The sequence below is a fragment of the Myxocyprinus asiaticus genome, chromosome 29, assembly GCF_019703515.2.
Source record: "Myxocyprinus asiaticus isolate MX2 ecotype Aquarium Trade chromosome 29, UBuf_Myxa_2, whole genome shotgun sequence".
NCBI classification, from domain to species: Eukaryota; Metazoa; Chordata; class Actinopteri; order Cypriniformes; family Catostomidae; genus Myxocyprinus; species Myxocyprinus asiaticus.
In genome coordinates, this window is record NC_059372.1 from 3,944,279 (window position 1) to 3,971,029 (window position 26,751).

General features: G+C 45.0%; 2 protein-coding genes across 2 annotated transcripts in view; both read right to left on the reverse strand.

Moving 5' to 3' along the window:
• LOC127420310 (zinc finger protein OZF-like) overlaps positions 1-26,751 on the reverse strand; it is a 106,976-nt gene that overhangs the window by 62,246 nt on the left and 17,979 nt on the right. The window lies entirely within an intron of this gene.
• LOC127420181 (zinc finger protein 271-like) overlaps positions 1-26,751 on the reverse strand; it is a 50,521-nt gene that overhangs the window by 6,001 nt on the left and 17,769 nt on the right. Inside the window, 2 exon segments of the mRNA XM_051662234.1 lie at positions 261-786; positions 883-1,097. Coding sequence (XP_051518194.1) covers positions 261-786; positions 883-1,097 — 741 coding nt within the window.

Consider the following 26,751-nt stretch of genomic DNA (forward strand, 5'->3'; position numbering starts at 1 on the left):
GATCGCCAGACAGGTTCTTTTAAGGGGTTGGAGGTCGGCTGGAGCGCCCTCATTTCATGAGTGATTCTCAGAGATGGGTAGGGTGGCGGCCTTTGAAGAAGGGTCGTTTAGAAGGCTAGGAAAATTGTATTTGTTTAGAGAGAAATGGAGCGGATACCTGACATTACTAGATGTGCAATTTTTATTACTGAATGATAAAACGACTGTAAAATGACAGCTGATTGACATGAAAATGTAAATCATTAAAGGAAGAAACATACCTGAAGAAATATAATCATCTTCATATCCCTGTTGTTCCTCTGCTGTGTTTTCTTCTTTTATCTCCTCCTGCTTCACTTCGATCTTCACTGGTATCTGCAGCATCTGCTGTTCCCCAGCATTACTGACAGAAGCCAGAGACCCTGTGAAGGTTTGATCATCATCATCCTCATCTTCATTACACTGCTGTTCCTCTACTTTGATTTCTCTTCTCATCTTCATCAGGTTCCTGCAGTCCAGCAGTTTCACTGAACACATCTTCACTGGTGTCTGCAGCATCTGCTGTTCTCCAGTGTTACAGACAGAAGCCAGAAACTCTGTGGAGGTTTGATCACCCTGATTACCATCAGTAGAACAGAGTAAAGTGAGCTGTGAGTCCTGTGTGTCTCTGGATCTCTGTTCAGAGAGTTTGTCCAGCAGTCGCTGTGGTGTGGACTGATCTCTGCCGCTCCACACTGAATCCTGACATTCTGTGGAGGTCCCATCAGTCACACACACTGAAGATTTACAGGAAACCTTTTCCAGCTCCTGACAAACACAACACAATCACATCTGTACCGTTCATCATATCACATCATTTGAAAGCTTACAATCTCAACTTTAAGGATGAAATGAATGTTTAACCTGTAACCTGTCCTCTCTCTCCATCAGCTTTGTCTTCAGTGACGTCACCTCTTTCTTCAGCTGAGAGATTTCTGTGATGAAATCATCAATATCCAGCATGGACAGATCAGTTCCTACTGATTTACAGCAGATCACATTCACCTGCTCTCTCATGATGAACATATGAACACAAATCATCATTATAATGGACTGACATTCATCAAACTTAAAAAGATTATTATAGGATTATATACAGCCCTGTTAATTAACTTTGTTTCTGATATGGTAGCTTATAAATATAAATGTGTGCGTGGAGTTTGGTTTCATTTTCCTGACAGCAGGAATATTATCAGATATTATAACAGACTTTAACATATACTTGCCTTCATTGAACTAATTTACAAACAGCCAATGAATTTAACAAGCTCATTTATCAGAAATTAAACATGATATTCTCACATTTCTGCTTGTTTCTCCTGAAACAGAATATTTTAAAGCGTCCGTCACAGAACCGCTACATACGGAGTGTAGCGCATTAAAATGTTTACCGATGTAGCAGCTTGATTGCATTTGCTGAGCTTCTTCAGATAATGTAAATTGCATTATGATGCTTAAATTAATTTTAGATGACAATCAAGTTCGGTTGCTGGACAAATATGTGGGACATAATGCAGTTGTGATGGCAATGCTTTAGATTAGATGATTGTTTAAAATAGCCTATTGAATATCAGGAATGTATCATATATGTAAACCCTGATATTACACCGCATCAGTTTTTCTTTAATAGCTGTGCACACCGCATATACACATCGACAGATGATCCTTATACTAAGACCGAAAGTTTCCCCCACTACTTGGTGCAGGTTGCCAGCTTGAACAGGGCCATGACAATTCGCTTTCGGATCGGAACCGGTGGCAACCTGCGATAGGCGCAACATCAGGACCAATATTACAGTCCCATCAGAAGGGCAACTGTTCACTTTTGATTGCAATTCCTCGTCTTCTGATTGCATTTATTTGTGAAATTAAAATGACAGTAAGCTGGCTTATTTCAATGAATTGTCTCAATACTCTCCTCATTTTACCAAAACTTCGGGGAAAAAACATTAGGGACATCTGGGAGGCGATATACACACATTTCTGTATGGAAACGGCTTAAGGGCAGATTTCTTTTGCGATAAACCAAAACTTATGCGACAAAATGTTTTTTTTAAGCATGACGTCATCACGCACATACATTTCAAATTATGTTAAAGGGTTCATGAAATGCTCTTTCTTATATAATTTTATTATCTTACGTAAGGTCCACTGATAAAGTTAGTAACGTTTTTTGTATTAAAGCATTTTTCGGGCGGCCTGGGTAGCTCAGCAAGTATTGACGCTGACTACCACCCCTGGCGTCGCGAGTTCGAATCCAGGGTGTGCTGAGTGACAATCAATGAGTCGCAATAAATTTACCATGATTTTACTACAGTATCCATATTTTAACAATGATATTCGTAATTAAACTATAGTAATACAGAAAATGAAAACTGTGGTTAATTTTGTGTTATTATAGTTTGACCACAAATACCATAGTTTAACTGTGGTTACTGTAGTAGTTTAATCATGGTATTTGAAGTAAAACCATAGTAATCACAAGATTAACCATGATAAATCTATAGTAAAATAAAAACATACAATAGAAAAATCACGGCTTTACTATAGTAGTTACCATGACAGTGTAATGTTTTTGTTTTTTGGTCTGAAACATGGTTTTACTATAGTAATATTGTAGTAAACATGACTGAGGTGGGCCATGTTTGTTTTAGTTTCTTTGGGACCAAAACCATGTTTTAATATAGATTATCCATGGTTAATCTTGTGATTACTTTAGTTTTATTACAAATACAATGGTTAAACTACCACAGTAATCATAGTTAAACTATAGTTATTGTAGTAAAACCATAATAATCACAAAATTATGTTTTTTAAAGCACTGTATTCGTTTTCCTGTAGTATTATAGTTTCACTACGAATATCATGGTTAAAATATGGTTACTGTAGTAAAATCATGGTAAATTTATTGCGAGGGAAAGTAAAACTATTTCAGAAAACAAATTCCCCCTGAAGGGGCTCCGAAGTTTTTTCTTTGTTTCTCCTGAAACTGAATATTTTAAAGAGTCACAAAACCGCCACAAACGACGATAATAATCTTCTATTACGATCATTAAAACGCCAAAGACAGAAAAACACAAACACAAACTCACAAATGAAGATAAACACATTCAAACACTTACAGACAAATTCTTCTTCTTCTTGTGTTTAATGGCGCTTTTCTGTCTCCTACTGGACTGGAGTGTGCACGCGTTTGAGAAAACTCATTTTGGGTTTTAATTGTTCAGTTCTGGTGACTTTGGGAGCTGTTTTCTCAACACTGTTTTCTTGTATTATTGTGTAGCATTAATGTAAATACAAATTGTATATTTATATAGACTTATACTATTAATTTATAACTGCATTTATTAAAGGAATTGTTAATTGCCAAATATATAAATATTTTAATTATAAATAAAAATGGTCACTGTTTGGTTGATGCTGAACTCTATATTTTAATACCTTGGAACTGTTTTAAAATGGCATAATATTAAAATAATAAGAAGTTATGTTCAAAGTAATTATTGTAGTTTTGTTGCAGTCTTCTCTGTAATCTCCTCTCCACCATGCTTCTCCCATTCTGATTTGGGGCTAAATAAAATCTGAGTGCCCAAGACATCACACATGAAACTCTGAATCCTCAACCAAAATTATTGGATCATAACACATCCCCAAAAAACATGGGTTGTGTCTCCATCTTCTGATTGACATCGCCAGCAGGTGGGTGTGTCTTTAAATCCAAGCTTATATAATCTAGAGGCGGTCCAATAAAATCTATGTAAAATCTTAAATTGCATAAGGCGCACCCTTGTGTCTCTAGATGCAGACTTTACATTTTTTAGAATCCTAGCCCACACTCCCTCCTCCAATACCAAGTTTAGATCTTTCTCACATAATGTCTTAAGAGAAGCTGAAGTTCCGTCCCCCAGACTCTGAATTAACAGGGAGTAATACACTGATGCCTCATGACCTTTTCCAAAAGCAGCAATCACCACACCATGAGTATCTGCTGTTTAGGGGGGTGTAAACTACTCCCAAAAACAGTACAGAGCAGGTGGCACAGCTGCAAATACCTTTAGAATTGAGATCTGGGAATCCCAAAATGTTGAACCAAATTTTCAAAAGATCTCAACACTCCACTCTCATATAGGTCCCTCATCTATTTTTTGTTTTTTATATTACTCCCACATTTATACCATTCCTCAAGCTTTCTTGTATAATTAGTGTAAAATGCAAAAGGAAATTGCCAAACATGTCTAACTGCCTTAAAAAGGTGTAATTGATTACTCCTGCTGACCTGAGACATGTAATATTGTAGTAATACTGTATATTTGCACTTCCATAAATATTTTTTTTGTTACCATCTATAACTAGAGTAAGTTTATAATGCACAGTAGTATATAAGCGCTTTTCTTATTATTTTATTCATTTTTATAAGGTTAGTCTGTATAATTGTAATGATCATACGCGATACATATTACAGTAAATAGAAAAAGTTTAATAATGTGAATATATATTTTTCATGTCTACCGACTTCTATGGACATTCATGTAGAAAAAAGCAGATTGCAACTTGAACGAACAGCATGTTAATTATATTTTACACTTTTCATACTGTATATTATGCATAAACAGTTATATGTAATTTATATACTGTCAGGTATATTTTGTTGATTCATGTCTTTTATTTTGAAAAGTTTAGTTCCTGTTCCCTAGTCATGTGATGTCTTGTTTTCCCTCCATGTTCATGTGTCATGTTTTCATTGGTTTATTGTTTAATTAGCTTGTTATGAGTTCTGTTTGTTCATTGGTTTATGTTCTTCCATGTCTTGTATTTAAGCCCTCATGTTTGCATTGTCTAGTGGTCAAGTATTGGATGTGAATGTGAGTGTAGAAGTTTATGTCAGGCCACGTTTATTGTCAAGTCAAGTTTTTGTCAAGTTTTTAGTCAAGCCATGTTCATGTTTATATTTAGTTAGGGTTTTGGATTTCACGTTCTGTAATTAAAACTGCACTTGGGTTCTCATCATCTTCGTCTTCATCATCATTGCCAGCAGCCAGCACACGTTACAGAATACTTGACCAACCATGAACCCAGCAGTTTTACTTCTGCGCCTACGTCAGGGGAATAGTCCCCTGGAGGACTATGTTGAGGACTTCTGCGGTCTAGCCAGCCAGGTGGAATTTAATGAGGTTGCCCTCAAAGACTGTTTTAGATTTGGACTGAATGAGTCCATTTCTTTTTTGATGCCTGGCGGTCGCAGTTCCCTCAGCCTGGCTCAATATATCAACCTCGCCCTATGGTTCATTGGTTCCCCGTTCACTGTGGGGGAGGCCGCCGCCGAGCCAGAGTTCCACGTCATGGCCGCCGCCGAGCCAGAGTTCCACGTCATGGCCGCCGCCGAGCCAGAGTTCCACGTCATGGCCGCCGCCGAGCCAGAGTTCCACGTCATGGCCGCCGCCGAGCCAGAGTTCCACGTCATGGCCGCCGCCGAGCCAGAGTTCCACGTCATGGCCGCCGCCGAGCCAGAGTTCCACGTCATGGCCGCCGCCGAGCCAGAGTTCCACGTCATGGCCGCCGCCGAGCCAGAGTTCCACGTCATGGCCGCCGCCGAGCCAGAGTTCCACGTCACCGCAACGCCTCAGCCTGCTCCACGCCACGTCACCGCAACGCCTCAGCCTGCTCCACGCCACGTCACCGCAACGCCTCAGCCTGCTCCACGCCACGTCACCGCAACGCCTCAGCCTGCTCCACGCCACGTCACCGCAACGCATCAGCCTGCTCCATGCCATGTCACAGCCACACCTGAGCAGTGGGACCTGGAGATGGTTCCCACCCTTATACCCACCCTTAGTTCTCTTGAGCAGGCAAGGGGTCCTTTCGGCCCTCCGATCCCGCCTGGACCCTCTGAGCCCTGGACTTCGCCTTGGCCTGTCGGTCCCTCGACATTGCCTCAGCTTGGCGTTCCCTTGGCTCCACTATGGTCCTTCAGCCTGTCGGCTGTGCCGGGGTCCCTCGTCCCTCCGGCTCCTCCTTGGTCTGTTGGTCACCTGGCTCCGCTTTGGCTCTCCGATCCTCTGGCTGCGCCTCGTCCCTCCGATCTGTCAGCTTCACCGGGGACCTCCTTCCCTACGGCTCCACCTTGGTCCTCAGTCCCACCGGCTCCACCTCAGTCTTCAGATTCCCCAGCTCCGCCTTGCTCCTCCAAGCCTCCAGCACCGCCTTGGTCCTCCCTGCCATCGGCTCCACCCTGGCCCTTCGGGTCTTCGGCTACTCTCTGGGCACCAAGTTCCATGGCTCCGCCCCTCGAGCCTATCACGGCTCCGCCTTCCATGGCTCCGCACCTCGAGCCTCTCATGGCACCACCCCCCACGGACTTTGCCTTGGTCCCATGCCCCTCGCCCTTTCTCGCCATGCCACGCCCCACACCTCAAGACACCCCCCCCCCCAGCTCCCTACAGAACTTTGAATTTATGTCATATTTTACGTGTTTCGTTTATGTGTTGGGGTGTCAGGAGCCACCCCTTAGTGGGGGGGATATGTCAGGTGTATTTTGTTGATTCATGTCTTATTTTGAAGAGTTTAGTTCCTGTTCCCTAGTCATGTGATGTCTTGTTTTCCCTCCATGTTCATGTGTCATGTTTTCATTGGTTTATTGTTTAATTAGCTTGTTATGAGTTCTGTTTGTTCATTGGTTTATGTTCTCCCATGTCTTGTATTTAAGCCCTCATGTTTGCATTGTCTAGTGGTCAAGTATTGGATGTGAATGTGAGTGTAGAAATTTATGTCAGGCCATGTTTATTGTTAAGTCAAGTTTTTAGTCAAGCCATGTTCATGTTTATATTTAGTTAGGGTTTTTGGATTTCACATTCTGTAATTAAAACTGCACTTGGGTTCTCATCATCTTCGTCTTCATCATCATTGCCAGCAGCCAGCACACGTTACATATACATTATTTTTACACACACTGCCTTGAAAAAGCTATCAATCAGTCTTTTTGGATAAGTCTCTATCAACTTTGCACATGATGGAGCAATATTAGCCCAATCCTCCTTGCAAAACTGCTCAAGCTGTACCAAGTTAGTGGGGGATCAGCAATGGACAGCAATTTTGAGGTCTTTCCAAAGATGTTCAATAGGGTTGAGGTCAGGACTCTGACTGGGACATCAATTTTCTTAATTTAAGCCACTCCAGTGTTGCTCCGGCTTTGTGCTTTGGGTCATTGTCCTGCTGAAACAAACTTCCTCCCAATTTTACACTTTCTGGAAGAGGAAAGGAGGTTCTTATCCAAACTCTCTGTGTATTTTGCAGCATTAATAATCCCATAAATCTTTACAAGACTGTCAGTTCCTGCTGCTAAAAAGCACCCCATAACATGATGCTGCCACCAGCGTGTTTCACTGTGGGGATGGGGTATTGTTCATGTGCAGTGTTGGCTTTGCAACACATAATACTGTTAAGTGTTTAAGCCAAAAAAGTTCCCCTTTAGTCTCATAAGATCACAAGACCTTCAGCACATCTTTGAAGTATCCAAGTGACATATTGCAAAGCCTTTACAGGAAAGCATGGGCTTTTGTTTCCAGCCAAGGCTTCTTCCTAGCCACTCTGACGTACAGCCCCTTTTTGTGCAATAGTTTTGAGATTGTTGAGCCATGGACATCATTTTCAGTCACAACCAGTAATTAACCTAGTAATTATGAAGGGTATGAATACTTAAAAATCAAATACAATGTTAGTTTTATATTACATTTTTTCAATTTAATGAGGTTTTGGACTTTTTTGTTATTTGGCATACTGTACCAGCTGGGGCAAAACGTCAAACTTTAATATTTTCTAAACTTGGAATCTGACACCAAAAATGTTGAAAACTGCACTGGGAGTGGAGTACTTTTTCAATGCACTGTATATTAGAACTTGTCATTGCCACATTTTTCTTTGTAAATTTAAGTGAAGCCTGCTCCCTATATAGGATTCCAAAGAATAACATTCCGGGTTCAATACAAGTTAAGCTCAGTCGATCACATTTGTGGCATAATGTTACATTCATTTTGACTCATCCCTCCTTTTCTTTAACCCCCCCACCCAGAAAAACTAAAAAAAAAAAAACAAACACTTACACTTAAAATGGAAGTAATGGGGCCAATCCGTAAATGTTAAAATACTCACTGTTTCAAAAGTACAGCCATAAGACGTAAACAATATCATGAAAAAATTGCTTACTGACCTTTTCTGTGTACAGTTCTGTCCAATTTTACAACGATGTAATGCCATAAACCCTAAAACAACTGTAAAAAAAACAATGTTTTTTCTTTTTCTTTTTGTGATTAACATTTTGTATTGATTCATACAGTAAACAAAGAAGAGCAAAACATATATACACAGAATCAACATTTAACCCCCACTATTACCCCTCCCCCTCCCAATCCCCAACCCCACCCTGACCCTCAACAAACATTCCTGTGGTCACACATGTGTATACACACACGCACACACACACACACACACACACACACAAAAACACACAAAAAATAATAATAGCACACATTTATAACTATAATTCTCTCCCCTCCCCAAGAGCCCTCCAAGAATGCCAGATAGTTGCCACATTTCCCAAATAAAAAAACAATTTCCCCAGTCTTCTAGATGACACTTCCTCAAAAGCCGCCACCCTCTCCATCTCCGTTCACCACTCCTGAAATGGGGGCACTCCAGCCAACTTCCATCCCCTTAAAACAATTTGTCTGGCGATCATGACACTGGTTAGGACCCAATTTTTTATGTGTTTATTCCCTATATTGATGACCGCCCCATTGCCTAAAATACTGAGTCTGGGGCAAAATGAAATTTGAGTGCCCAATACATCACACATAAAACTCTGAACCTTTAACCAAAATTCTTGGATCTTCACACACCACTAAAAAACATAGAGTGCGTCTCCATCTTCTGACTGGCATCGGCAGAGGATGGGTGTGCCTTTAAAACCAAGCCTATACAATCTAGAGAGGGTCCAATAGAATCTATGTAAAATCTTGAATTACATAAGGCGCACCCTTGCATCTCTAGATGCAGACTTGGAGTTTTTTAGAATCCTAGCCCACACTCCCTCCTCCAATACAAAGTATAAATCTTTCTCCCATAATCTCTTGATAGAATTTAAAGCTCCATCCCCCAGAGACTGAATTAGCAGAAAGTAATACACTGATGCCTCATGACCTTTTCCAAAAGCAGTAATCACCATTCCCAGAGTATCTGCTGCTTTAGAGGGGTGTATGGTACTCCCAAAAATAGTACAGAGCAGGTAGCGCAGCTGTAAATACCTAAAGAACTGAAATCTGGGAATCCCAAAATGTTGAACCAAATTTTCAAAGGATCTCAACACTCCACTCTCATTTAGGTCACCAAGTGTTTTAACCTCCCTCACAATCCACTCTGACCAGCAGAAAGGGGACTTATCAATACATAATTTTGGTGCTATAATAGGAGAGTGAGGACGAGGTAAGGCCAGGCATCCATGGAAACATTGTTCACCCCAATTTAGGATCTCCCTGGATACCTAGGACACTGTGGGAGAGTGTTGGACCTGCCAAGGTCTGCCAAGAACAATTTCTGATGTGGAACCCTCAAGAACGAGAAGTGGAATGTATTCAGTATGACAGGCGCCTACTTGTAGGAGGATGGGTTTGGTTCAATGAGTAATGATATCTTTCCCCAGTGGTTGGCCCACTACCGAGTGGATGGGGAATGCCGTGGAGCAGGTGATGGATGGGATGTTGAGCTGTTGATAGAGAGATTTGGAGATGAAGTTGCCAGCCGATCCCGAATCGATAAGGGCCTCTACGGTGAGGAAGAATGAGTTGGCAGTAATATTCACGGAAGTGCTCATTGGAGAATGAATGGTGGGATTGCAATTGACTCTAATTGAAGAGCGTTGGTGGTTTCGCAGAGATCGACTCCCGCTGGATTCATGTTGAGGTCAAGTCTTCTGTTAGGAATGCACTCACACCGATGTACAGTTGAACCCAGATGTGGGAGGATTTAATGAGAAGATGGATGGATACAGCAGATACAGGTAAAAGGAGATATCAGCAGTACAACAGAGAATGGCAGTATAATGTTCCAACAGGTAAATAACAGAGGTAAGTAGCAAAGTACATATACTGTAGATAATAAACAAGCAAATACCATATGATGAAGAGAGAGACACTGCATGGGAGCAGAGCGGTCATGAATAGTCCAAGGCGAGACTTGACAATGATGTGTGTTTTAGGTGAGTATATATAACGTTCGTAATGAGCTGCTCATTGATTGCAGGTAAGGCGGATTAGAACACCAGTGATTGGAAGCAGAGAATGGTAGGAGTTTGAGAGCCCGACGGGGGCATACATCATGTCAAATATTTATCATATCAATATTAATTTAATATCGCAAACACATGGCAGAGATGGTCCTGAAGCAACTGACAAAGGGCCTTGATAAAATAAGACAACTGTCATCTCCCAGGCAAATTCAAGGTTTGGTGTTACCAATATACACTCTACCATCACTTGATGTGGCCACTAAAAATATGTGAGATTTCAGCAGCGACAGTGGCAAGGATGGACACCAAGGCCAAAAGTTATATCAAGAAGTGGCTTGGCCTACCACGTTGTCTCTCAAATGTAGCATTGTTTGGAAGAAATGCTTTGCAACTGCCTCTAAAATCACTCACTCTGGGCTACAAGCAGGAAAAAAACAGGCTTCTTTTGGAGCTACAGGAATCGACAGACCAGGCAGTGAGGGCAGGTCAAGTCCAAGTCCGAACAGGCAGAACTTGGAAAGCAGAGGAGGTGTAAACCAGGCGGTTTCAAGACTGAAGCATCAATAGATTGTTGGAAGAACACAGTCAGGAAGAACATGCCTTGGATGGGGGGTGGCTCCCAAACTGTGGTCAGCAGCCTCCAGAAAACAGAGGAAAGCAATGGTAGTTATGGAAATAACTAGGATGGAAGAGGAAGGGTATAAGGTCAGGGCAGTCAGTCATCAGCAGCAAGGGTGCTGGACTATATGGGAGGGGACATCTGATAGAGTGTTAGGATTGGCTGACCTGTGGAAGGTACCCCAGGCCAGGCTACGTTTTCTAATAAGATCCACATTCAATACCCTACCAAGCTCTGGGAATTTGTCTCTGTGGTATGGCAAAGAGGAGATATACCCCAACTGAGAGGCCCCAACAGCAAATCTGAAGCACATATTGGTTGGGTGCAAGACTGCCCTAGCACAAGGACAGTACAGGTGACGGTATAATCAGGTCCTGAGGAAGCTGGCAAAGATCCTAGTGGTACATAGAGTAAAGGCAAACAAAGGCAACCATGCTCCCCAGAGGCAGGATGTTGATTTAGTTAAAAAAGGAGGGAAGCCAAATCAATCTTGGTGCCTGGAAGTGATTGTTCAATGATGGTCGACCGCGGCCAGCAGCTAAAATGTACTGCCGAGGTTGCCATTACCTCCTTGAGGCCAGATGTAGTATTATGGTTGACTTCAGCTAGAAAAATAGTAATGATTGAGCATACTGTTCCATCGGAAGAGGGTCTGGAGACAGCCTATGAGAGGAAGAAGCTAAAATATGCTGATCTGACCGCAGAGTGCAGGGAAAATGGATGGACGACTTGCACCTACCCTTTGGAGGTTGGGTGCCAAGGATTTATGGGAATATCAATGCAGCACCTACTTAGAGACATTGGCATCGTAGGAGCAGCTATAAAAATGTCTTCGAAGGAATTGGCAGAGGAAGCTGAGAAAGAGAATTGCTGGCTATGGTTAAGAAGGAAAGACAAAAAGTGGGGGATTCAGAAGCAGGAAACTGAGAAATAGAGATCCTGGGTTAATGAGAGATATGGTGCCAGTGCCAGTAAGGCTCTGAAAATGTTAATTTGTGGTTAGACAATTAGAACCTATAGAGAATGTTTCCAGAAATATCTGGATGAGGAATTGGTTCCCAAAAAATAACTGTATTTCATAAATGAAACATGTCCGCCTCAAGCGCGATGGTAAAGATTCAAAACAGCCGACAGCGGCCAACACACACACACGCAGCTTGTCAGCTGGGTACTCTCTCTCTCTGGAGTTTTGAGCAGCCTTTTATCTCCCTGCCTCTCACTGTGAACAAGGAAATCATAATTAGCAGCAATTCATCTCAGGTGAAAACACTTACCAGTTTCTCTCTCCCCAGACAAATGCTCGGCCACGCCCTCGCCCCCATATACTGCCACTGCCCGAGGCTGCCGCCCCTCCCATCCTCAGGGGATTTCCCTCTGGAGCAGTCACGAGATGAGACCCTCAAGCACGCCTTCGACCAAGTGAGAGTAATTGATGGTCAACCACTCCAGCCGAGTGTCGCACTTTCATATCCCTATTTTACGATTATAAATGAGCGGTTGTATAGAGTGATGCAGGACACTCAAACAAAAGAAGATACAACCCAGCTCTTAATACCACAGAGCCGCCGGGAAATGTTATTCCAGGCGGCTCACTGTAATCCGATGGTGGGACACCTAGGGGAAAGAAAGACACTGAACTGCTTAATATCCCATTTTTATTGGCCGGGCATTGGCGGCGATATCCGCAGGTGGTGTGCGGCATGCCGTGAATGTCAGCTGGTGAATACACCGGCCACCCCAAAAGCGCCATTGCGCCCCCTTCCATTGATCGTGGTCCCCTTCGAGAGAATTGGCATGGACCTCGTTGGGCCATTAGAGCGGTCAGCACGTGGACATCACTTTGTATTAGTCCTAGTGGATTATGCAATGCGATATCCGAAAGCAGTGCTCTGCGCAGCATCTAAGCACGCAGTGTGGCGGAGGCACTCTTCAAGATAATCTCCCAGGTGGGGATTCTGAAAGAAATCCTCACCGACCAGGGCACAAGTTTTATGTCACGGGCACTACGTGAGCTTTACGAATTATTGGGCATTAAGGCGATATGCACCAGTGTCTACCACCCACAGACAGACAGCCTGGTGGAGCGTTTTAATAAAACCCTTAAGAACATGATTTTAAATTCATGCACAAGGATGCTAGGAATTGGGATAAATGGCTCGACCCCCTGTTATTTGCAGTACGAGAGGTCCCACAAGCCTCCACTGGCTTTTCCCCGTTCAAGCTGCTGTATGGGCGGCGCCCGCACGGGGTGCTTGACATCATCCGCGAAGCTCGGGAGGAAGGACCTTCAGATAGCAAGAATGAAATTCAGTATGTTCTTGATCTTAGAGCAAAACTCCACACCTTGGGACAACTAACACAGGAGAATTTGCTCCAAGCTCAAGAACGAGAGAGCCGACTGTATAACAGGGGTGCTCGGCTGCGGGAATTCGCACCGGGAGATAAGGTACTTGTATTACTACCCACATCAAGCTCCAAATTACTCGCCAAGTGGCAAGGACCCTTTGAGGTCACATGACGAGTGGAGGATCTTGATTATGAGGTAAAGCGAACCGATAGAGGGGGCGCACGTCAAATATATCACCTCAACCTCCTGAAATTGTGGAGGGAGGCGGTCCCTGTGACATTGGCTATGGTAGTTCTGGAGAGGGCGGAGCTCGGGCCGGAGGTGAATATAAAATCTAATCGTAGCACCCCGGTCACTTGCGGAGACCACCTCTCACCGTATCAGCTCGCAGGGGTTGCCAAGTTGCAACAAGAATTTGCAGACCTGTTCTCCCCTCTACCGGGTCGTATGAACCTCATCCAGCACCACATCAAGACCGAACCGGGAGTGGTGGTACGTAGTTGTCCCTATCGCTTGCCCGAACACAAAAAGAAAATAGTTCGGGAAGAATTGGATGCGATGCTTGATATGGGGGTAATAGAGGAATCCAACAGTGATTGGACCAGCCCGGTTGTTCTAGTGCCTAAGAGCGATGGGTTTGTACGGTTCTGTGTGGATTATAGGAAAGTCAATGCGGTGTCTAAATTTGATGCGTACCCGATGCCCTGCGTTGATGAGTTGCTCGATCGGTTTGGTACTGCTCGATTTTATTCGACATTGGATTTGACAAAGGGTTATTGGCAGATCCCCTTGACACTAATTTCCCACGGAAAAACAGCCTTCTCCATGCCGTTTGGATTGCACCAATTTGTGATGCTTCCGTTCGGTTTGTTTGGGGCCCCGGCTACATTTCAGCGTCTCATGGACCGAATCCTCAGTCCGCATTCGGCTTATGCCGCTGCCTATCTAGACGACATTATCATTTACAGTAATGATTGGCAGCGGCACATGCAGCATCTGAGGGCGGTCCTGAGATCGCTGCGGTGGGTGGGACTCACAGCAAACCCCAAGAAGTGCACGATTGGGCGGGTGGAGGTACGGTATCTGGGGTTCCACTTAGGTCATGGGCAGGTGGATCCCCAAATTGACAAGACTGCTGTGATTACGACCTGCCCACGACCTAAGACCAAAAAGGGGGAGAGACAGTTCCTGGGGCTGGCTGGCTATTACAGGAGGTTTGTGCCTAATTATTCGGACGTCACCAGCCCACTGACTGGTCTCACTAAAAAGGGGGCTCCAGACCTGGTCCAGTGGACGGAGCAGTGCCAACAAGCATTCACGCAAGTTAAAGCCACACTTTGTGGGGGGCCGCTTTTGCATGCACCTAATATCTCTCTCCCTTTCCTATTACAGATGGACGCTTCAGACAGAGGACTGGGGGCTGTACTCTCGCATGTTGTGGAGGGGGAGGAGCGCCCGGTGCTGTATATCAGCCGCAAGCTCTCCTTGAAGGAGACCAAGCACAGCACTGTGGAGAAGGAGTGTCTGGCCATCAAATGGGCGGTCCTCACCCTCAGCTACTACCTGCTGGGGTGGGCCTTCACCCTCTGCTCGCACCATACCCCTCTCCAATGGCTCCACCGCATGAAGGATACCAAAGCGCAGATCACACGCTGGTATCTGGCTCTCCAGCCCTTTAAATTCAAGGTGGTCCACAGACTGGGGGCGCAGATGGCAGTCGCAGACTTCCTTTCCAGAAATGGGGGGGGGAGTGGTAGACAGGCCGGATGGCTCCCCGGCCTGAGTCAGTTGGTAGGGGTATGTGGCAGCGGGGGTGTGGTCGAGCGCCCGTCTGGAGAGAGAGAAAGCGGTAAGGGCACTTACACCAGAGCTAAATTATGTCTAACACCTGTCTCTAATTCCAGTGAGCTTGAGGAGAGCGGCATATATACAGCCACGCCACCGCCAGAAGAGAGAGAGTCTGGCACGAGAGCCTCACGGTGAAGTTACTGAGTTCGTGACACTAAAGAGTTGTGAAAAAGACTTTGTGGTGATTAAGAGGCTGTGACTAGGAGCCTGTGACGCTAAAGAGTTTGTGAAGCTGAAGAAGTTACTGTGCCAGTTGTGACTGTGTTACCCCTTGTGATTAAAAGCTCACCTGAGATCTGAACCTTCCTGTCCCAGAGACCTCTATCCCTCACATAATGTTTTAACTTAGGAAGAGTTCAGAAATCAATATTTGGTGGAATAACCCTGATTTTCAATCACAGCTTTCATGCGTCTTGGTATGCTCTCTACCAGTCTTTCACATTGCTGTTGGGTGACTTTATGCCACTCCTGGTGCGAAAATTCAAGCAGCTCAGCATTGTTTGATGGCTTGTGGCCATCCATCTTCCTCTTGATCACATTCCAGAGGTTTTAAATGGGGTTCAGGTCTGGAGATTGGGCTGGCCATGACAGGGTCTTGATCAGGTTGTCCTCAATCCACACCTTGATTGACCTGGCTGTGTGGCATGGAGCATTGCTGGAAAAAAAAACAATCCTCAGAATTGGGGAACATTGTCAGAGCAGAAGGAAGCAAGTTTTCTTCCAGGATAACCTTGTATATGGCTTGATTCATGCGTCCTTCACAAAGACGAATCTGCCCGATTCCAGCCTTGCTGAAGCACCCCCCGATCATCACCGATCGTCCACCTGGTCATCTAATGGTTAGACGGAGTCCTGGAGAGGCCTTCAAGCCACAGTGTCTCGCACCAACTGTGAAATTTGGTGGAGTATCGGTGATGAATATTTGAAGCGTCCATCATAAAACCACAACATACGGCGATAATAAGCTTCTTTTATGATCATTAAAACTTAACATGCACAGAAAAACACATATCAGAACAAATATAAATCTTACAAATGATGTAAAATACATTAATCATGTATGGAATTGAGTGCTCAAACTGTAAGTCCTTCTTTCATTTTGTGTTTAATGGCGGTTTCCAAAAAAACGAATGGCGCTTTCCCACCACCCTCTGGACTGGAGTGTGGATGCATTTGGGAAAACTCATTTTAGGTCGCATTGTACCAAGCATACGTGTGTGTGTTTGTATGTGTGTGTCTGTTACGTGTCAGTGTCAGTGATGTGACGTGCATTTAATGTCCAGATCTATCAAATTACTCAAATATACATTAAAAAATTCACAGAAAACATTTACTTAAATACACCTCTTGAATGATTAGCATATTCTCAATTCCTGAGTTCAGAGACATTTTTATATTTTTTCTGGGGCTGAAAGTAAAAAAAAACAATTATGTACTGTAACTGCCTAGAGACAGAAAAAAATAAAATATTAAAGCCTCACTTAAAGCTGAAATAAAAACAAAATTAAATCTTTGGCCTTTTTTAGTTTCTATAAAGAATAAGCAGTAAAACATTAAAAAATATATATATGAATAATATTTTGAAAGATTAGTCCCTTTGGAAAGCCTTTGGAAACTGACATTTTTTTCTTGAAATTAATGATTAAGTTGTGAACATTTAATGTACAACTAAAGTATTTGTGTGAGCTCACCTCTATCATTCAACAACTCCACCTGCCTCCCGATTCCGGTTCCACCCAGGAAGCGCCCTCACCTGCTTCGGTGGTCCCTCACATTTCTGAATGCTCAGAGACTCGCATTAACACTCCAGCCCCATTCTAAGGTGAGGCAGGGTCCTGCAGCACTTTAATTTCACAGTGTTCTTTGTTCTTCACGTTACAGCTCTCTGCTATCCCGTTGGAGACAATGAAGGTGGCATGCGTTATCACACTCCTCACGGGAAAGGCCAATGAGTGGGGAACTGCCGTGTGGGACAACAGACATCCCTGTTGCTCATCTTTTCAAGCATTCACCACAGAGCTCCGCCGGGTATTCGATCGCTCGGCTCAAGGTCATTAGGCGGTGAAGGTGTTATCCAGTTTGTCTCAGGGAAATCGGTGGGTCGTGGACTATGCCATTGAGTTCTGCACCCTTGCTGCATCTAGGGAATGGAACAATCATGCCAAGTGGGATCGGTTCCTACATGGGGTTTTCGATGACTTCCAGAATGAAATCTATCCCTTGGACCTGCCTTCCCGTTTCGACGACTTGGGCGATCCGGCCATCCGAGTGTATCAACATCTGGCCTTACGCCGCTGCCGTTCTCCAACGACCCGGGCAGCTGACCACCATTTTCAGTCCACTGTTTTGGCCAAGTTACCAGAATCATGGTCCGAGGCAGAGCCCATGCAGGTAGGTAGCGCTCAGATTTCCCATAAGGAGAAGTAGCGACGCCTCATTCAATGACGCTCATCAGTAGGCAGGGGGTTACTGGCGAGCGCAACATCCCTGAACAAAACCCCCCAGATTACACACACTTCTCCTGGCCTGGCTGCAGTACAGATCTACCAGTCACACTGTCTCCGCATTGGCGGATTTCAGAGCCAAAGGAAACTTTGAGGATTTTGAAATCCTTGAACATCATCACCCATTCCACCAAGCCAGTCACCTTCATCTTTGGAAATCATACGGAACAGTTGTCCTTTTTCCTGATCCAGTCTCCATCAGCGCCGATAGTAATGGGGCATCCTTGGTAGGTAACGCACAACCCACTGGTCATCCAATACTGTTTTGTTTGGAGTTCTTCCTATTTGTTGCACTGTCTTAACTCTGATGTCTCCCCTGTCCAGTCTTGTGTTTCATTGCAGGATGAACCGGCAGATTTATCCGGAGTACCGTTGGCATACCACGACTTGAGGGTGGTATTCAGCGCGACCCTTCCTTCTCATTGCCCGTACGACTGTGCCATTTAATTGCTCCCTTGCACTTCTCCTCCTCGCAGACGGCTGTATTCACTCTCGGCTCCCAAGAGGGAGGCCATGAACAGGTATATCAATGATTCTCTGTTTTCTAAATTAAAGAAGTGGTTTTCTACCACACCTATTTTGATAACTCCCGTCCCTGAATGTCAGTTTGTGGTGGAGGTGGATACAATGGAGGCTGGTGTTGAAGCAATCCTGTCGCAGCGCTCCTCCTTGGATGGAAAGATGCATCTGTGTGCTTTTTTTCACACTGGTTAACACCAGCTGAATGGAACTACAACGTCAGTAACAGAGAAATTCTGGCTATCCAGCTGGCTTTGGACGAGTGCCGTCATTGGTTAGAGGGTTCGGGGGTACCTTTCATGGTATGGACTGATCATAAGAACTTAGTGTACATTCATAGTGCTAAACGTCTGAACCCTAGGCAGGTTCGCTGGGCACTATTTTTCAACCATTTCAACTTCTTCCTATCGTATCGCCCGTATCGTATTGTAAATCAAGGTTTATCTGATAATTCTGTTTCTGTTACTTTAAACCTTGTTTAAAAATAATCAGGGTTACATTTTAACCATCGATTTGATCCTGATTTAAATTTCACAGTAAATCTGAATTAATTTGAATCCTGTTGCTTCAATACTTTAAACTCTTATTTCAATCTTAGTTAGGGATTAACTTTAAACTAGCAGCTGATGTGGTTTAAATAATAAATGATCCTACAATTAAACATGAATGACTAGGTAAACAAACAGTGGATGTGTCTTCAGCCCTTTGAGAGACATTTATCATATTATTTGTTTATTATGGTCCAAAATGTTGGGCCGTTGCATACTTTCAAATCTGGTGTGCGAGTATGGCGACTCGATTGCCCACTTCCCCATCCTATACTTGCAGGGACAAGGGACAGAGACAGGTCTCTTGAGGAGAAGCAAGTTTAGAGTGTAATTTTGGCATTTAAAGAGAGCGGTTGCAAGTGACAGATCGCTATTGCTCTGCTCCTCTCTTATACTAATTTCAGTCGGCAGCCTGGGCTGTAAATTTGTGCCGCTGATGAGAGGAGGCGGTCGATATGTGACCCGTGTGGTCCTTTTTTCTTAAATTATGATGCCATATTTTAAAACTTGTGACATTGTACATGCTGCTGTGACATTTTCTTAACCTCATTGATCTGCCCTGTGTACTAATATACAGCTAAATTCAGAATTTATCATGGAGGACAAAATTAATCTCAGGTGGATGTTTTAGTTTCTTTCTTCATCAAAACAGAATTTAAGATTTTTGGATTTCATTTCAGGTCTCCTCTTTAAAACAATGCAAGTGAATGTACTCAGTTTTTTTTGACGGTCCAAAATACATATTTAGGGTGCATCAAAATAATCCACACGACTCCAGTTGACAAATAAAGTTCTTCTGAAACCAAACAATTGATTATTTTTAGAAATAAAACAATACTTATATACTTTTTAACTACAAATGTTTGCTTCTGTACATCTCTGTGACGCGCGCTTATGAGAGGGATGACGTAAGCTCGTTGGTAAGATCACGTGTGGAGGAGGAGGCAGGAAGCGCATCATTGTTTACAAGAGAAGGAGCGCTGTACAAAAGTTTAATTGTCTTTGCTGTAGATTTGTATTTGTATAAGTGTATTGTTCAAAATGGTCATTTGGTGTGTGTATCCTGGATGCTTCAACCTTCAGAAACCCCAAAGAAAATGCACGCCGGGAAAAATATGAACTTTTCATCGATTGCCTATACATGATCATAAGCGACTGAAACTCTGGCTTTTCTCGCTGAACCTGGATATCAGTACACCCCTACATTCTCTCAAATATTGGAGAGAACATTTTACCCCTGAGCATTTCAGACCATAGAAAGAAACAAAGGGTCGTTATCTGAATTCATCAGCCGTGCCCATGCTGTTTTTCCAGTGAACTCAGTGGTATGTGTGAAAACGTGGTCATTGTCACGCCTCCCTCGGGCTCTGCACCTCCCTCAGCACTCCGCTCCTCATCACCCAATTTCTAATTCACCGCACCTGCACTCAATTAACTCGCTCATCACTGCCTGCATAAATAACTCACCTTCATACCACTTCACTGTCAAGTCTCACACAAAAGACACTTGGTTTCACTAACTACAACTTGTGTGGCTTGAATTCCTGACATTCATGTAGCCTATACACAGTTGTTCTCAAAAGTTTGCATACCCTGGCAGAAATTGTTACATTTTGACATTGATTTTGAAAATATGACTGATCATGCAGTTTTTAATTTAAGGATAGTGATCATATGAAGCCATTTATTATCATATAGTTGTTTGGCTCCTTTTTAAATCAGAATGATAACAGAAATCAACCAAATGGCCCTGATCAAAAGTTTACATACCCTTGAATGTTTGGCCTTGTTACAGACACACAAGGTGACACACACAGGTTTAAATGGCAATTAAAGGTTAATTTCCCACACCTGTGGCTTTCTAAATTGCAATTAGTGTCTGTTTATAAATAGTCTCACATGGATGCACTGAGCAGGCTAGATACTGAGCCATGGGGAGCAGAAAAGAACTGTCAAAAGACCTGCGTAACAAGGTAATGGAACTATATAAAGATGGAAAAGGATATAAAAAGACATCCAAAGCCTTGAAAATGCCAGTCAGTACTGTTCAATCACTTATTAAGAAGTGGAAAATTCAGGGATCTCTTGATACCAAGCCAAGGTCAGGTAGACCAAGAGAGATTTCAGCCACAACTGCCAGAAGAATTGTTCGGGATACAAAGAAAAACCCACAGGTAACCTCAGGAGAAATACAGGCTGCTCTGGAAAAAGACGGTGTGGTTGTTTCAAGGAGCACAATACGACGATACTTGAACAAAAATGAGCTGCATGATCGAGTTGCCAGAAAGAAGCCTTTACTGCACCAACGCCACAAAAAAGCCCGGTTACAATATGCCCGACAACACCTTGACATGCCTCACAGCTTCTGGCACACTGTAATTTGGAGTGACGAGACCAAAATAGAGCTTTATGGTCACAACCATAAGCGCTATGTTTGGAGAGGGGTCAACAAGGCCTATAGTGAAAAGAATACCATCCCCACTGTGAAGCATGGTGGTAGCTCACTGATGTTTTGGGGGTATGAGAGCTCTAAAGGTATGGGGAATCTTGTGAAAATTGATGGCAAGATGAATGCAGCATGTTATCAGAAAATACTGGCAGACAATTTGTATTCTTCTGAATGTAACACTTCTCAGTGGAAGGAGGAGGCAAGAAGCAGATTTCCTGGTTCAGGTAAGCGTTTTATTCTCCTTAATGCAGCAAATGCACTCGTTCAGGGCTCTTACACTGTTCAATGACTCACTCTAAAATACACAAACTATTTCACAAAAATAAACTCTTAACTCAATAATAAACTTTTGGCTTCACAGTTGGCTCTCTGGTGCCCAGGCTCTCTCTCTCGTCTACCTACGGTGTGGCTCTATTTATGCCACTCTCCCCGTGCTCACTGAAATTAGAGACAGGTGTTAGACATAATTTAACTCAGGTGTAAGTGCCCTTACCGCTTTCTCTCTCTCCGGAGAGATGCTTGACCACGCCCCCACTGCCACATATCCCCACCGCCCGACCCAGGCCGGGGCGGCATCTGGCCTGCCTACCACTCCACCCCCATTCCTGGAAAGGAAGTCGGCGACAGCCATCTGCGCTCCCGGTCTGTGGACCACCTTGAACTTAAACGGCTGAAGAGCCAGGTACCAACGGGTGATCTGGGCATTGGTATCTTTCATGCGGTGGAGACACTGGAGTGGGGCGTGATCAGAACAGAGGGTGAAGGCCCGCCCAAACAGGTAGTATCGGAAAGTGAGGACCGCCCACTTGATGGCGAGACACTCCTTTTCCATGGTGCTGTACTTAGTTTCCCTCAACAAGAGCTTACGGCTAATGTACAGCACTGGGCGCTCCTCCCCCTCCACCACCTGCGAGAGTACAGCCCCCAGCCCTCTGTCTGAAGCATCTGTCTGTAAAACAAAAGGGAGAGAGAAGTCAGGTGAATGTAAAAGTGGCCCCCCGCAAAGTGCGGCTTTAACTTGCGTGAACGCCCGCTGACACTGCTCCGTCCACTGGACCGAGTCTGGAGCTCCCTTTTTAGTGAGATCAGTCAGTGGGCTGGTGACGTCCGAATAATTAGGTACAAACCTTCTAAATAGCCAGCCAGCCCCAGGAACTGTCTCACCCCCTTTTTGGTCTTGGGCCTCGGGCAGGTCGCAATCGCCGCTGTCTTGTCAATTTGGAGACGCACCTGCCCGTGGCCCAAGTGGAACCCCAGATACCGTACCTCCACCTGCCCAATCACGCACTTCTTTGGGTTTGCTGTGAGTCCCGCTCGGCGCAGTGATCTCAGAACCGCCCTCAGATGTTGCATGTGCCGCTGCCAATCATTGCTATAAATGATGATGTCATCTAAATAGGCAGCGGCGTAAGCTGAATGCGGTCTGAGGATTCGGTCCATGAGAAGCTGAAATGTAGCCGGGGCTCCAAACAAACCAAACGGAAGTGTCACAAACTGGTGTAATCCAAATGGTGTGGAGAAGGCGGTTTTCTCACGGGAAATTGGTGCCAAGGGGATCTGCCAATAACCCTTTGTCAAATCCAATGTCGAATAAAATTGAGCAGTGCCCAACCGATCGAGCAACTCATCAACGCGAGGCATTGGATACGCATCAAATTTAGACACCGCGTTGACTTTCCTATAATCCACACAGAACCGTACAGACCCGTCACTCTTAGGCACTAGAACAACTGGGCTGGACCAATTGCTGTGGGATTCTTCTATTACCCCCATATCGAGCATTGCATCCAATTCTTCCCAAACGATTTTCTTCTTGTGTTCGGGTAATTGATAGGGGCGGCTACGTACCATGACCCCCGGCTCGTTCTCGATGTGGTGATGGATGAGGTTTGTACGTCCCGGTAGAGGAGAGAACACATCCGCAAACTCCTGTTGCAACCTAGCAACCTCCACGAGTTGACTCGGTGAGAAATGGTCTCTACAAGTGACCGGGGTGAACTGTTTATGTTTTGAACTCACCTCCGGTCCGAGCTCCGCCTTCTCAGGAACTACTGTAGCCAACGTCACGGGAACCGCCTCCTTCCACAATTTCAGGAGATTGAGGTGGTATATTTGACGTGTGCCCCCTCTATCGGTTCGTTTAACCTCATAATCGAGATCTCCCACTCGTCGTGTGACCTCAAAGGGTCCTTGCCACTTGGCGAGTAATTTAGAGCTCGATGTGGGAAGCAATACAAGCACTTTATCTCCCGGTGCAAATTCCCTTAGCTGAGTTCCCCTGTCAAACAGTCGGCGCTGTCATTCTTGAGCTTGGAGCAAATTCTCCTGTGTTAGCTGCCCCAAAGTGTGGAGTTTTGCTCTAAGATCAAGAACGTATTGAATTTCATTTTTACTGTTTGAAGGTCCCTCCTCCCAGGCCTCTCGCAATACATCAAGCACATCGCGTGGGCATCGCCCATACAGCAGCTCGAATGGGGAGAAGCCAGTGGAGGCTTGCGGGACCTCTCGTACTGCAAATAACAGGGGGTCGAGCCATTTATCCCAATTTCTAGCATCGTTGTGCACGAACTTACGAATCATGTTTTTGAGGGTTTTATTAAATAATTCCACCAGGCCATACGTTTGAGGATGGTATACGCTGGTGCGAATCGATTTAATATTTAACAACTCGTACAGTTCGCGTAGTGTCCGTGACATAAACGTTGTGCCCTGATCGGTGAGGATTTCTTTCGGAATCCCCACCCGGGAGATTATTTTGAAGAGTGCCTCCGCAACACTACGTGCTGAGATGTTGCGCAGAGGCACTGCTTCCGGATATCGCGTTGCATAGTTCACTAGGACCAATACAAAGCGATGTCCGCCTGCTGACCGTTCTAATGGCCCGACGAGGTCCATTCCAATTCTTTCAAAGGGGACCTCGATCAAAGGGAGAGGACGCAATGCCGCTTTTGGGGTGGCCGGTGGGTTAACCAGTTGGCATTCGTGGCATGCCGCACACCACCTGTGGACATCGCCGCCAATGCCCGGCCAATAGAAACGGGCTATTAGACGGTTCAGTGTTTTCCTTTCTCCTAAATGACCCGCCATGGGATTATAATGAGCCACCTGGAATACCATTTCCTGACGGCTCCTTGGAATCAAAAGTTGGGTTGTATCCTCTTTAGTCTGAGTGTCCTGTGTCACTCTATACAACCGCTCATTTATAATTGCAAAATAGGGGTATGAAAGGGCGATGTCCAGCTGGAGTCATTGACCATCGATGACTCTCACTTGGTCGAAGGCATGTTTGAGGGTTTCGTCTCGCGACTGCTCCAAAGGGAAATCCCCCTCAGGGAATTCCCTGAGAAGGGGAGGGGCTGCAGCCTCTCCCCCTCTCTCATCATTATGACATGGAGCTGTCGAGGACTAACCCGGCCCCGGCTCCGCCTCCCCTGCCAGAGCATCGCACATTACACATCTCCCTAACTTCATACAGGACCCATCCGCGCAAATTCCCTTTAATAAAACTCTAAAATCAGGCCAATCAGTCCCCAAAATCAGCGGATGGGTGAGGCGGGAAATAACCGTGGCCTCCACTCTATGCTTTTTCCCCCGGAATTTAATTGTCAGGGTCACCACCGGATACTTGTGAATATCCCCGTGCACACATTTCACCCTCACCGTTTTAGTTGTGTCCAATGCCTCGGGTTGAACCAAGCGTTGGCGGATAGTGGTTTGATTACACCCGGTGTCCACCAATGCTTGGTGAGTACCCCCCTTGACACTTACCGGTATCCGGTATGCTCCGGCTCGGTCGGGGGCAGCCTGTGGGAGGTCAGAGACCAGCACCATCGTCCCCAGCTCCATCAGAGGGCACTGATCCCAGAAGTGGATCCCCGCACCTCCAGCAGGCTGGCCCAGGTGCTACGCCCGCACTTGCATCAGCGGGCGCCCCTCCCTGAGAGGGAGAGTGGTGGGGCATCGGGATAGGGGAAGGTGTCGGCTCCCACACCTGGGGAACTGGTCTCAGTGGCTGAAGTCCTCCTCGTCTGCGTGGGGCAGGAACGGGACCTGGAGAGAGAGCAGAACGAGAGGAGATAGGGGAGGGGAATGAGACAGGGGGAAGAGAGAGAGAGTGGGAGGGCTCTTCCGCCCTCGGGATTGCCGCCATGCGGTCCTCCGCAAGCCGGATGGCTTCCTCCAGCGATGCCGGGTGGTGGCACTGGACCCACTCCGCCGTCCCTTTTGGCAGTTGATGTATTAATTGCTCCAGTACCACCTGGTCGATGATCCCGTCGACGCCGCGGTCCCCTGCTAGCAACCATCTTCGGCAGGCGTAGAAATTAGAGACAGGTGTTAGACATAATTTAACTCAGGTGTTTAACTCTGAGAGATGCTTGACCATTCCCCCGCTGCCACACTGTACGAAAGCTGCACATGGGATGCTCTTGGACTTTCCAGCACGACAATGACCCTAAGGACAAGGCCAAGATGACACTCCAGTGGTTACAGCAGAAAAAGATCAAGGTTCTGGAGTGACCATCACAGTCTCCTGACCTTAATATCATCGAGCCACTCTGGGGAGATCTCAAATGTGCGGTTCATGCAAGACGACCAAAGATTTTGCATGACCTGGAGGCATTTTGCCAAGACGAATGGGCAGCTATACCACCTGCAAGAATTTGGGGCCTCATAGACAACTATTACAAAAGTCTGCATGCTGTCATTGATGCTAAAGGGGGCAATACACAGTATTAAGAACTAAGGGTATGCAGACTTTTGAACAGGGGTCATTTCATTTTTTTCTTTGTTGCCATGTTTTGTTTTATGATTGTGCCATTCTGTTATAACCTACAGCTGAATATGAATCCCATAAGAAATAAAAGAAATGTGTTTTGCCTGCTTGCCTGTTTTCTTTAAAAATGGTACATATATTACCAATTCTCCAAGGGTATGCAAACTTTTGAGCACAACTGTATTTCTGCTAAAGAAAAAGCACAAGTAGGCCATGTGACCGACGAGCTCTGCGCACTTTGCTAGTTTTTAGTTATTTTTTGTTATAATCCGGTGAGATTTAATACACCCTGCTATATATTTGCTCTTTGAAGTCAATATGTAAAAAAATTCAAAATCATTGGGCTCTGGCGATATTAAAAGGCACTTACATGCTCAAGCTGAAACCTCTGGTCCTGCAGACCGGGGTGCAGCGGGAGAAATTCAGCGTCAACTGTCCAACATGTTTGTGATGCTGATGAAATTTATTGCTGACCTAGAAGATCTCGCTGTTATACGTCGATCGATTACGGCGATGGAAACAAAATTCTCTGAGTTGGTTACAACAGTGGCAGACGTTGAGAAACGGATCGATTATCTGGAGTCAGCGATTATCGCTGGCGACCAAAGTTGATTTGGGACACATTCTTGAAAAACTTGAAAATCTTGAGAATGGAAGCCACAGGAATAACGTCAGAATTCTTGGAATTCCTGAGCATGAGGAGGGCAGAGATATGGTGAAATTCCTTAACGAACTCTTCCCGAGCCTGCTCGATATAACAGGCCACAAACTGGAAATCGAGCGAGCTCACAGAGTCCCGGCTCGCAGATCAGCTGAGGGAGACAGGCCCCGATCAATTCTGGCCAAATT